Source organism: Drosophila pseudoobscura, chromosome X, assembly GCF_009870125.1.
Source record: "Drosophila pseudoobscura strain MV-25-SWS-2005 chromosome X, UCI_Dpse_MV25, whole genome shotgun sequence".
Classification (NCBI taxonomy): Eukaryota; Metazoa; Arthropoda; class Insecta; order Diptera; family Drosophilidae; genus Drosophila; species Drosophila pseudoobscura.
The window spans coordinates 14,796,255-14,809,982 of record NC_046683.1 but is presented as its reverse complement, the minus strand read 5'-3'; the positions used below and the strand labels follow the sequence as shown (position 1 = coordinate 14,809,982).

General features: G+C 42.0%; 1 protein-coding gene across 3 annotated transcripts in view; it reads left to right on the top strand.

Moving 5' to 3' along the window:
* Positions 1-391: 391 nt before the first annotated feature.
* The window catches only part of LOC6901340 (solute carrier family 41 member 1), a 28,975-nt gene continuing 15,638 nt past the window's right edge, over positions 392-13,728 (top strand). For 2 of the 3 annotated variants that reach the window (XM_033381561.1, XM_015186100.2), the window contains exons 1-2: positions 392-652; positions 2,473-2,563. In XM_033381561.1, coding sequence (XP_033237452.1) covers positions 590-652; positions 2,473-2,563 — 154 coding nt within the window. In that variant the 5' untranslated portion in view covers positions 392-589. Of the gene's footprint in view, positions 653-1,733; positions 1,883-2,472; positions 2,564-13,728 lie in introns of those variants that run through there. The other variant, XM_015186101.2, reaches the window with a different exon arrangement.

Below are 13,728 nucleotides of genomic sequence, written 5' to 3'. Positions count from 1 at the left end.
GTTGCCGCAAGAAACGGTGAAAAGGATAGATCGATAGGCAATTTTAATCTATTATCTTAATAAATTACTGCTGGTATTATAATTTGTTGAACTAATTTGAAAAACTATCCAAGCGCGGACTATAAATCTGGATGTTTAAATGCGCGGGCTACGGAAATCCAAAGGGACGAACGAGTGCGCAAGAGGGCGCTCCACATATCCAAGCGATCCAAGCGAGTTGAAATAATACATCCTTGTGAAATGTTAATGAGTTTTAAATCTGGCTTTCATCAAAACTACTGTTACTATTAGAGGAAATTTACTTATATACATTTTTGAGCACACAAATATAACCAAAATATTTACTATCGATGTGTGCGGAATCTATCGATACCGGAACATGTGTGCTAGGCCATCACCGAAAGCGCCAGGCTGCTGTGCATGCTGGGAGGGGAGAACAAGAAGAGCCGCCTCCTGTGGTTTTTGTTGTTGCCTGTGCCGCGTCTGCTGCAGAATGGGGTGGAAAATGCCGCCGCCGCATAGCCGTTGTTGTCTGCGCTTTTCTTTGGTTGTTGTTGCCCCGCTGGCCTCAGTTTGAAATTGCAAGTCAATGAAGCCAGGAGTAAACTTCAAGTTCGCGCTGTTACCGCGACTAAAGTTGTCTGGAAAAGATGTGAGTGTGTGTTGTTTTTGTTTTTTTTTTCAATTGTTAAATGTTGTTGACTACTTCGTTTTGGTTATCTTGTAAGTGTGTGTCACTCCTACTTCTGTTTTTGTTCCGTTTGTTTCGCCTTCTCTCGGTGTTTCATCATTCATCTGTGTACGCCCACCCACACCATTCCCCACCAGCGGCAATACCTTGCTGTTTTTCTCCCCCTGCATTTCGTCAAAACATAACCACAAATGTAACAAACAAAAGACGAAACAGTCATCAGAATGCAAAATAAAATCCCTCATAACCGACTACAACACGTGTGTGCGCCGTACGTCACGGAAAATCAAAGAAAACCATCTGATCCCTGCGGGAGGAAAAGTTACGTTTGATTATGAAATTCAAACAATGGAATTGTGCAGTTATTTCCCCATCTACTCGTACATATCGTGCTCCTGCTCCCTTTGGCTGGGAGCTGACGCTGGTGGGGTAAAAATCAATAGGAGAGACAAAGCACGTGTTGTCTTTCCCCCGGAGTGAGTGCTTTGGTGAATCGATTAACTGTTTATCTAAGTTTATTGAACGCATGCAAAACATGGTCCCTCTCTCTCTCTCTTCAGGCCAACAGGGCATTCCCCCCTCTCTATTTTTTCAATCGAACTCTTTTGTTCCTTTTCCATTTCTGGAGTTTCCACCCACTTACATATGTATGTATGTAAATACATTCACATGCATACATGTATATAATGTGCGTATGTTTTTGAGTATTTCTTTCATCTTCATCTTTATCAAGGTTTCGTGGTCAATGTCATGGCCACCAAGGAACCCCTGGGCTTGTGTTATGAAACTACACACATACATACATATGTATGTACATATTTTCTATAAGCAGATTGATTAAATCGAATGACTGAATAGGCATCTCCTTATCAATATCGGTCGGGAATTGCGGTTTCTCTTATACAACGATTAAAACTATCCTTCAAAAAAGTTATCTTATCGGAGTATAGCGCAACTCTGACAAGTACCCTCTCTTCGTCTTCTCCCTACCCCGACATGTCTTTCAGGCGCGACTTAACGCCAGCGTCGCGCTTATTTGATAACAATTTCCTTCTGCTCTGCTCTTTTGGTTCACACGTTGTTGCTGCTGTTGCGATTGTTTTGTTTGCCGGTCAGTCAGCAACAAAGATCTCTCGCTCTCGGTTTGTCAGTTGCCTTCGATCATTCGCGTTTCTGCCGAGGGAGAGAAAGGTAAAACATAAAAACATCGAAAGGCAAAGGCAAAGAACAATCGTAAAGGGGGTGGAAGACGGGAAAAATAACTCTTTTTTTTTGCCAAATGTTAATTGTGAATGTGTGTGTGTGTGTGCGTGCGAGTTGCGTGGCGGCGCTGTCGAACCGGTTATTTTGCACTGTTATCTTTTGAAGTGGCCTACAGTGGCGGGCCAGTACATTATCCAGATTTAAGAACTTTAAATTTTTGGTATATTCTTTTGAGAATCTTTCGAAAGAGAAGGTTACAGTGAATGGTGTTCAGTTGGAAGCACTTACTGTACTGGGTCTACTTTTCTGACCGCGACCGTAGACATTCGGAATCCGTTAATACAGTGGCGTGTCAGAAAATTGTGCGACCACAAGAATTGGCAGTGCTGCCACGAGTGTATTTGTAGTGCTTTGATTTGATTTGAAATTTGTTCTTACTTTTTGTTTGCCTCGACATTTACCTTATGTACATATGTATCTTTCTTTTGGTTCTTTTCTTTTCACATACAAATCGAATACATTATACAAAACGCCCACCTACGCCACGCCCCCACACCCACTTGTTGTTGTTGTCGTAGTATTGGGACCGTGGCAACATGAAGCCGATTGACAGCCCTCCGAACAGTGGCGGCAAGAATAATGAGTCCAGATTGCGCCGCAGGCCCATACGTAAGCTATTTTTGTCACACTATCCCCACTCTATATATTACGTGTTACCATCCACACCCCCCTACCCCCAGCACCTTGCCACGTAACTTTACCCCAACACCTCCCACCTAATCTCTCTTCTCTCTCCTGGCATTTTGTTCTTTGGTTGCTAATTTTAGTATTTAAATATAAACTAAGGCAGGGATTTGGGGCTTACTAATCCAATTTGAATCCATTAACACTAACCTACAAGTGTGGGGGGACCCAACCATTTTAATCCGCATACCGTCCGGCTGTCTGTCTGATTTATGCAAATCCAGTCGCTGTTCTGTTTTTGAAGATATAACCAGGAACATCTCTTCGATTTTTTGTACTCTTTTTGATTTATTTAAGTTGCTTGTGTGTGTGTGTGTGTGTTTGTCGCTGTGTGACATCTTTTATTGCTGTTCCCATAATTTGCTGCACGCTATTTATAAGAAAACCGTGAAATGCATTTCGCATGCACTTTACATGAGCCATTAAAAAGTACCAACACTGCAATCCACTCGACTCCACTCGAGTTGTGCGGCAATTAATTTAATGTTAATTATTAATTTTGTTTATTTTTCTCAATACCAATTACATTATGCTTTGTTGTTGTCTTGTCTCTTTTTTTATGCTTGGCTTGAGTGTGTGACCATGAAAATCAAAGTTTAAGGCCAGCGGCAAAGTGCAAGCAGTGCATGCACTGCACTGCTTAACCCACTTAGTTGTTGTTGCTGTTGCTGCTGCTGCATTTGTTTATTTTGTGTAAACAACTGCCATTGCACTTTCATTGCCATTGTCGCCTGCCAGGCTATTTTGTTGTTGTTGTTAACGGTTCCGCCGCTATGCTCAGCTGTTTGTCAGGGTTGAACTGCTGCCACTTGATAATCGTTTAATCGATAGCTTAGAGATGGACAAAAAATCACCCAAAAGGTGACAGTCCCGCACAGTCCTGCATTATCCATCGCATAAGTTACACCCTTTACCCTATCGTTTTTTTTTTTTTGGGAGAAAATGGGTTCTAAAACCATATGCTATGGTATCTTATTTCAATGGTTATATTTCAAGATATTGCGAAAAGTAAGTATTGTAGGAAAGTAGTAACCGATTTGCCAATTGTGCGAATGGCAAAATCCATCGTTGGTAAAATATCGTTCTTTAATTGAATGACTTAACCTAGTAACATTTAACTGCAATTTAAATGTATTTTCATTGCCATTGTCGGGTATTCACCTAGCCTCAATAATCAGTCGATTACCCCCATCCCTAGCCCTTCATTGCAGCCATGCAAGGCAACGCCGCATAACGGTCAAGCGGTCGGCACCTGCGGATGGTCATACCTGTTACACGGAGAGTACAGCGACATGTATGGGGATCATTTTCTATCGCTCTTCTTGGGGAGATTATATTAATCTAAGGTTCCGACAAGATACGATAGCTGCCTTTGGAATTATCAGTTGAAGATCAAAACCAACCGTTTTAAAAAAGTTTTTAGGTATTCAAGCATTATAGCAACATCTGATGACTACACGGGACGACTTCCAGAAGAACTTCCCGGAGCTTTACCTACAGTCTTATTAAGTGCTCCCTCTCTAGAAGCTCTCAAGGGCTTACACGCGTACCCAATTGGGTGGGCTTAGAGGGTGAGCTTTCTAACTGGAATTCGGAGGCTGCCCTGACTCTGGCTTTGACTGTTGCTGCTGCTTGTTATGACGTCAGTCAGCAAGGGGATTGTGGTAAAGAGTAATGCAAATATTGGTATTAACACCTCATCTTTCGCTAGAGATGACAGACGACGTCATTTGTGCCCTGGAAATTAAGATAGTCCCGTAAATTGAGTAATTAATTTTGATCCCATTAACCGAAAATGCCAAAACACCGCTTAATGACGCCGCTGATCTGCCGGATTTCCGATGGGACTAACCTGGAATAGGCAGTAAATGTGAAATAATATCCGTAGATCGCCCACTATTTGTAGTGCCTACGAAACACATTTGTGTAAATAGCGTTCGATCAAATAGTGTCTGGTATTCTGGTATCTGGTACCAAAAAGAAACTGTCGCCCAGCCCAGCCGCAACTTCAGTCGTCATTCAGAATCGGAGCACGGGACATAGCGAAAAAAAATTGAAGAAAAATAAAATAATAAATTCTTGGGTCCACGTTGGAAACCCCCTAAAATTTTTTTTGTCATGGATGGTCTGCTGGGCGGTGCAGGACGGGGTCAGGGCAGACACTATTGCGGCTATGCCCGCCTCATAAACACCTCCGATGACGAGAGCAGCGATGGGGCAGGTATGTTTGTTCTCTACTTTGTATTCCTTACTTTGATTACAAAAACGAGACGGAGAGAGACAGGGAGAAAGAGAGGCACCAGCGATCACAGAACTGTGGGGAGCAAATAAAATATAAATGTGTGAAAGTTGAAAAATGTTTTCTTAAATAATTGCTGGTAATTGGAATGTTAATACCCCTAATCGAATGACTCAACGACACGAACGGATCGACCAGTTAGAGTAGGTTTCGCTAGATACAGCTGCTGATGCGACTACTTTCCTCCTAAAGTGTTCTTGAAATTTTAATCCCCATACTCGAGACGAGAACTTTGATTCGGTCGCTTAAATGCTAGCCAAAAGGTCTGGCTACGCGAATGAAAAGTGATGTTCCACGCTCACGCGTGTATGGAAATAAAAAACAGCTGTTTTTCTCTTTACCAAGTATTTTATGAGTTGTTTTTCGATGATTGGATCTATTGCACTGTGCGAAAAAATGAAATGAGTAATAATTCAGAGACCACAATTTTCTGTTCTGCGAATCAACAATATTTGCATCTTTCCACGAGTGTTCCAAATATGGAAAATGTATACCAAAAAAATACAATCATGCACGCTACATGTATTTTGTTCTTGCTTTCGTGGAACCAAGCCTCCGTCCCGGTCTCAAATTGAGCATTAATGGGCGCCTCGTCATGTACACTGCATGCATTCTAGTAGATTAGTTTTCGAAATTTTCGATTAAGCTTCTGGGGTTCCCAAAAAGCAACCCCTTCAGTGCTCATACAGTTTTAGTTTGATTATTCTACGAACACCCCACATGTTTTCCACCTAGAAACCATCATTAAATTTATTTCGAAAATGTCCCAATATCTTGGAAAAGGTTTATACGACGACAGCTAATCGTTCACTCAACCGACTTGATTGTCAGTAATATGGAGTGTCTGGCTCGAGAGTTCCTACGCTAATCAAACCATTGCATCGCCATCCAAAATTGTTGACACTGCCATTTGGTGGCTTTATCTTATTTATGATCCCGTTTTCATTGTTTCCTTGGCTGGCCGTAGGACTCTATCGTCTCTCCGTGGAATCGAGTTATCAGCGACCGAATGACAGACCCCGAATTCATCAAAAATCATCATCACCAGCTAATGTCGTACTACAGCTCAGAGCGGATTGTAAAATAATTAGGCACCGTCTTTGCTGAAACGGAATTCGTTTGAATTGTTTGTTATTCTCGGCTGTTGGTGTAGGTTCCCCTAGAATATTCGTATTAAAAGGCCCCGATAAGAAATATTCCCAGATAATATCGTCACATCGTACGGCTCGAAACTTCTGTCGTAGATTGTCCTCCCGTCCATGAGTCAGTTTTGTTTTTGGTTGCAATTTTTCATTCGGTCAGAATGAAAAATAAAGATTATGTGGTAAACACAATATAAACTCTTCCTCGCGGATTGCCTTACTCAATTAATGGAATCACTCCACGATCATTATCAGATTCCAATACCACTATCGCAACCCATAAAATAATACAACAAAGAAAAGGAGAGAATTTTGAAAATCTATTAGGACCATAATTGAATTTATGACATGCCACCCCACAGAAGCGGAAATGGGAATTAATTAATCATGGTCCTACAATTGGTAGCAGGAATGGTCTATTTTATATTCCCAAAAGTGTAGAATAATGTTTAATAGTAGATTAATCTGGTCTCTGGTTTTGTGTAAATTATGGGCCAGTTCTTTATAGACAAGGAATCTGCGGAATCATTAGTTACATTCTATAATATTATCATCTATCGTATATCTTGACAGCTTTCACCTCTGCCAATAAATCTCTTTATTCACGTTCAGATTTTAGCGTTTTCCTACGGCTATATAGTATAATAAATTAATGGAAAATGTCGGGAAAGGAAGAGCTTTCATAATGATAAGTAATGATGGGTGGAACAAAGTTCTTTATCTTTTTTTCTGTACAGCAATCAAATCGAAAGGCCTCATAAAAATGATATACCCTTTCCAATTTGGTCCCTTTAAAGATCTTTCCCCATCATAAAGCTCCATTGAATGGGATATGCCATAAGAAATAGTCATATTTCTTATCTAAAATTGATGTTCTTCAAACCGGTGAAAAATTCCCGTAAACTCCCTAAAACTAAAAACTGTAGTCACACTTTTAGTCATACTTTAATTAAAGAAAAACCTTTTGGGAACTTCCCGAGGCTCTTCATCTCGTATCTTTTGGGGAAATTCTCACTGATACCAGAGCCGCCCATCCCTCGATCGTTGGGCGGAAAGAGTGACGAACGGCACGAGTGTGTAATTCCAATGAAAAGTTCCGATCAAACCATCAACGAGCAGCACTTGACGGTTGCGCCTGTAATGCTCATGCGGAAGGGGAGTGTGTGATAGTGTAATGTAATGATAATGATAATGAAGTGAACTAATAAAAGACAGTGGCGCTAACTTGTTAATCGACACGTCCGCCAATTGTTTGGGGCAGCCAAGGTCAGGGGCAAGGCAAAACACCCAAATGCCCAAACACCCAAACGCACATCCAAATGCCAAACAAAATAATATTACATAAACGAAACCCCACAGCCCCCACAAATGAAATGCGTATCTGTATCTGTATCTGCCATTGGGCCTGCCCCTTACATACTAATCAGGGCAAATGACGCGTGTCGTTGGCTGTCGACTCTTCAAAGGCCCAAATCGAAACCACAAGAAACCGTCGACAGTTGAGTGATGATTAAAACATGATGATAAAGTGCACAAATAATAAAAATATCAACTGAATGGCAGCCCCCGAAATGCACTCGACGTGATGGGAATCGCATTCGGACGGTTCTGGGTTCTGTGCTGCGTTGATTCCTGATGGTTCTCATTCGGATTCGGGACTCGTGGCCGGTGATTCGAGGATTCCGGGTTCACTGGGATACAAGTGTTTTCCACTACACAAAAATTCCTAATTAAAAATGAAAGAATTTTGACAAAGGAACCTGCGATAAGATACCCTCTTGTGGTTCACTAAATCGGTGTAAATAGTAGAGACGACTCGACACGACTCAAGGTTTTGGCCATGCCCCAATCCGAGTGATCGAACAAGTGACCAGCGACCACTCGATCAGCTCTCGGTTTTTGGTACTTCACATCAAGATCAAGTTTGTGTCTGCCAGCTACGTGACAACTGATAATGGGGAAAAGGAATTGAAAATGAAATCGCGATCGCAATTGAATCAGATTGGTGGCATAGGGAACGTGACGAGAACTAGAACTGGATGAGGCGATCCCTCGATCCGGTTAACCATTTGACGTAGTTTGTACACTCGAAAAGAAGTTGATTTGCTATCACAAAGATGTCGAATGGCGAGGAGCCAAAAGGAAATAATTTAACAAAATTATGCCTATATTAATCCTTCTAATAATAGCTTTAAAAAGGCTATAAAACTAAGACAAATATAAGAATAATAAAATACAAATTTAAGCAGGAGGAAAAACAAATCAAATACCAAATAATCCACTTTATTTTCTATATAGAAAGATGTGGCAAAAGAGTATCCTCAGTGTCGTTTTCCCACAGCGAATGACTGTATCTCAAGTGGGACAGAAAAAAAAAAAACAGAAAAAGGAGCCACAGGAGGCTTCTGACTTTCTGATTTCGATTCCAATTTTTGCGTCAATGAAATGGTACTTATGTGTGAGATCCGATAACCATTATCTCGCTGGTGGCCAGTGGCTAGTGCCCTTTCCATTTCCAGTGCCCACTTGGGTCCAAAACAATCAGAAATAAAAATATATGATTCATTTGTTGGACCTAGAGCCACCGTGGTCATGTGGGGCCAAAGCACCGGATTCTTGGTAAAGCGTCCCCAGAGAATTGATACTGATGGCATTATCTATGAGAGATATGCGGGTATGTCTGTACCAGAGTCAAAGGAGTTTTTGCTCTTGTACGGAGACTGTAAGTCGACCACAAGTCGATTAAATTGTCAATTCCATGCCGATATCTGATATCTGATTTTGTGTCAACAATAAATAAACAATCTGCTGGCAGAATTTTCAATAAATTGATACCCGAAACAAAAAAAAAAATAGCCCAAGCGAATCTCTGGGCAGAAAAAGTTCCCCGCAATCAAATGAAATACTTCCCCAACGTTTTGTCCTGAAGCCGGTGCTCTTTTGTCACATCCACGGATATTCCAGACATCGGCCGTATGTGGGGGAATATTGAATGCTCGTATTCCCCCATTAATGGGTCTTCACCGTGCGATGCGATGACGCATTCGTTGCCGTCAAACAATTCCCTGCTTCTCTGTGCTTGCACACGAATCTATCTATGTATCTTTGTATCTCCCCACTGAGATATACACGTTTTATTCCGATAATTTCAGTTGTTATTTCTCTTCTCTTTTTTGGGGGGAGTGGGGGTGGGAGAAACGGCAATAATAACGTAATCGTTCATGGGGCAAAATATGCAATTAATATGCACATCTTGTGCTAAGATAAGATTGCTGGAACACCCACACACACACAGCCCCACCATTGATGTATTCGGTATTCCCTGGAGGGTGCCTTAATTTTGATGAAATATGCTACCTCCGATCTCCCAAATAGCTTTTGTTATTGATCTGCATCCACAATTAGGATCTGAAATAATACCTCGGAACCATTAGGACAAATTCATCAAGTGAATGCACAAATTTCCCATAACCGAACGGACACATTTTGCCATTGAAGCAGGGATGTTCTTCCATGAAAAACTAATCGAATGACCCTACGATCGTTTTTCTGGAAAAACTCAACACTTTTCCAAAATGGAACCACTACGACATATATGGTTATATGGTTCTCGGCTGCTATGAACTTTCCTTGGAAGGGTATACCAACATTCGATTGGTTTTCATGTACATACATGCATATTTTTCCCCATGCCAGCTGTCAATAGAGTGTGTTGAGCGAAGTGTTGCAATAAATATACCTAAAAATCCAATTAAACCTCATTACTCATGTATAATTGAAGGGGAGGGATGGGATGGGATGGAAGGGCCGGTCCGGTCCGGACAGGGGCGTAGGGAAAACCTGGGACACTCATTGGCGTAATAATTCATGTTGCAATTTTCCAGCTGCTAATTTTTGTTTCAATCGCGTGCACAAAACAAAAAAAAAAACAGAGACAGAATCAAGTTCAAGTTCAAATTCTCTCTGTCGCAATATATTTTGCATGGCTGATGGTGGCTGGAAGGGGGGCAAGTGGGGCTGTTGGGCGGGTGGCATGTGGCAGAGGAGGAGCTAGAGGAGCAGGTGGGAAGCTTCCACCAATTTAGTCGGAGCGATTGATGAAACAACCCAATCGTTGGCGATCAACAAGCGCGACAGTTGATCCCAATTACCGGGTATCTATCCCGCCAGCAATTTGATTGAACGAACGCCCGATCCGCCTCCAGTTCGGCCCCCTCCCTCCCTTTATTTCAAGCAGTTCCTCAATTGTCAATCGATACAGTAAAACCAATTTCATTTCAGTAATTTACTCAAAAAAAAACCCCCCCTCCAACGACACCAACGATATACCTGCACCCAGTCGCAACGCCACTGATCCCCCCACCCCCCCACACCCACCTCCATAGCAGACAACAATAAACCGTTGTATCTGCGATAAGCGGTAAATGTATCTTTTGTCATTTCATTTTGTATTTATTTTATTCCGTTGTGGCTTTTATTGTCTCTGGCTATTTGTTCTGCCGCGATCGATATGTACTCAGAATACTTCCCTGTTCCCAAGCCCAAGCCCCCGAGGAAGCAACTGTACTTGAGAGAAAGACTCTGCTCTGCTCTGCTCTGACAGTTTTATGGAACTCCCCGTGGTGGGACTTTTTGAACCATTTCATTCTTTTGTTTTATTGCATCTGAAACAGAAGGGAATCCAATGCCGCCGTCTGGTTTATCCAAAACCCCCCCCAAGACTATGTTCCATAATGGGATTTACACTCCGTTTACACTCCGACTACGGGTCTTTGCAAAAATATCAAGTGAAAGGAAAAAGTTTGCCTAGTTTTTTGTAATTTGAAGTAGAACTTTAATGTATTCTATCCATTCGATTCCATTTCATTCATGAGATGCACGTACTGTGTGTATCGTAAATCACTGCTGCTTAAATCGTGACAGGTTTTTATTGGACTTTCAAAGTATTTCATTTTTATAGTTGTCGTAGGTCATTATGTAACCAGAACCGTTGAAGGGCCTAGCCATGCATTGATTGGCCCGGAATGTAAGGGGTATCCCTCCTACAATCTATACATATCTTTTCGATACAGTACATCCCTGTAGAGGATCTGAGAATAAGTCAAAAAACCTTACAGCGAGCGCATCATGCACACGCACTAAATGTTGTTTTTGCAATTCTCAGCACTCGCTTGTGCGTCTCGAATCGCTCACCAATTAACGTGGTAATTGTTTCCCCAACCCCACAACAAAATCAATCCCAACCCGAGCAAATAAACACTGGGATTCGCCGTCGTTTTTCTATTTCTGATATTCATCATCTTACACCTTGTTGATATTTGGGCTTATAATCAAGAGCGTTGGCTGTGCTCCATTCATTAATCCATTGAGACATCTACTACGTATCTTTGGGCGCTTCACAACATCCTGAAGCCCGTCAAAATAATAAATTCAATTCTCAATTCGAAACGAGGGGAGCTGAAAATCTTAATTAAAGCCCCCGCGGGTGCCCAGATGTTTGATGAATATTTCTTCTTCTTTTTTAAGTTTTGTTTTTTATTTTTTGTGTGTGGACTCTCTCACCTGGGTTTTGGACGCACATTTCATCCGGGTGTGGGAAACCAGTTTCTGTTTCTGTGCGGCCAAAACCAAATAAAATCAAGTACAAACGTTGGCTAGTCCCACACACACACACACACACACGGAACGGGCAAGCACAATTGTTGGCTGTGGCGTATTCGCATACAAAGGCCCCCCCAAAACTGACGTTGGATGCCATGCCCACCACTCCCCGAAGAGGTGGCTCAGAGCATAGAGCATCGCGAGTGTGCGTCATATTCGAGCCAAAGTTTAAAATACTTTCCATGTTCGTGTTGGACTCTCCGCAGGTGGATTACTCCCGGGTCCCACGGGTCAATGGTTGTCACGATTGGGAATCGAAAATATATACAAAAAATAAACATTTATAAAAATAGAAATTGGACTTGGGCAAACTCCATTATCCCACTGGATATTTGCTAAGTTTGTAGAAATCTTTAAGAGAAGATCTCGAGAATATTGAATAGTTTCTAGCGTATCTTTAGGACCATTAAAACTAACAATTAAAGGACAAAATGGACAAATAAGATTACACTACAGCTGTGTTCAGTGATTAGGCTTCTATTTAGAGATAATTATATATTTATTTTCATCGACACATCAGGCTAACAGTCACTGATGGAAAAGTTTACTAAACGTAAATCGTAAATCTTATCATATGTGTACGAGCTCCGGAAATCTGGAAAAAATCTAAACCTTTCGTTCTGTACATCCCCGGGGAGTGTTACGGAAGATTATCCGAAATGTTTGTGTGGAAAAAGTGTGGGTAGTAGCCATAACTCGTGTCGTTACGGCGCTTTACCGAATAACCCGATCGTGCCCCCAGTACGTTCATTATTCCCCCACTGAGCAGATCGTTCCTGGTACGAGGAAAGCGCATTCGAGTAAACTGTAAGATTTATGGATGGGGAAATATTTGGGGCAGCTGTCCACCAAAAAGAGTTAACATCGTACGGCTCGTAGCCGAATCGCATGCAATTCTAACGATCACGCGGCGACATCACTCATACGGGTCGGGCAATTAATGAACGGTTAATGAGCCACCTAACTGTCGAAAACTGATTGTCCATTCACACGAGCCCCGCGCACCCGAAGAACGGACGGACCGAAGCTGCTCAGCTCTCGGTCTTCGGTCGTATGTCGTGCAGTCGCTTTTCAAAGCACAGCGGCAGGCAGCAGTCACGCTGCTGCGCTGATTTCTCTTCTGCTTTTTGCGGCTCTCTTCTGCCGGAAGCTAAGGGCCATCTGTTGCTGTTCCCTCGATTCTCTCTTTCGGCTTGTGTCTCTCTTGCGCCTGTGCCTGATCCACGTGGGTAGATTTGCTGCAGCGGCTCTGGTTCCTTATCTTCTCCAAGTTGCATTTATGGAAAGGTAGGGAATGGGAATGGTAGGGAATAATTGCGCTTTTGCTAAGACTTGAGCGAAGTATCCAAAGTGCTGTATTGTATACAGAGTATTGCACGCATCACCATTAGTGCTCTATGTATGGATGTACATATGTTCTGCATACATACTTCAGAGTGTGCAGTTTATGGCATCCTATCAGAAGGACTCTATCTAATATTTAAATATGTATATGCCCATATTTGTTTATTTTTATATTTATACACTGTAAGCCTATGCACAAAACTGAACCTACAGATGCATTAGACATACTTGCATTTTTGATAGAGGAACGATTTTTGTTATATTAATATTTAATATATTTGTAAATTTCAAAAAATGCCCATCCGTTTCAGTATATATTCCAGAAAAGTTTATCGAATGCCTCACCTATCAAGAATACACCTTGTTTCTAACGGTCAACGCAGAGAGGCTCTGCAGCAGCTGTTTCTTGATCTACTCTGATGCTCGTGTGTCTTGTTGTTGCATTTCCCCTTTGGACTCGCTCACTCTCTCTCTCTTTCCTTCTCTCTTTGTTGTGATATCTTCTGCCGTGAGCCTCTGCTCAGTTTAACGGTCAACGTAACGCCAACAGCGACGCTGGCGCTTGTAATCTGCTGCCCGCTTCGCCTTAGTTGTTTTTGTGATTTCATTCATTTCTGGCTCTGCCGCTGCCTCTGTCGGCGCCT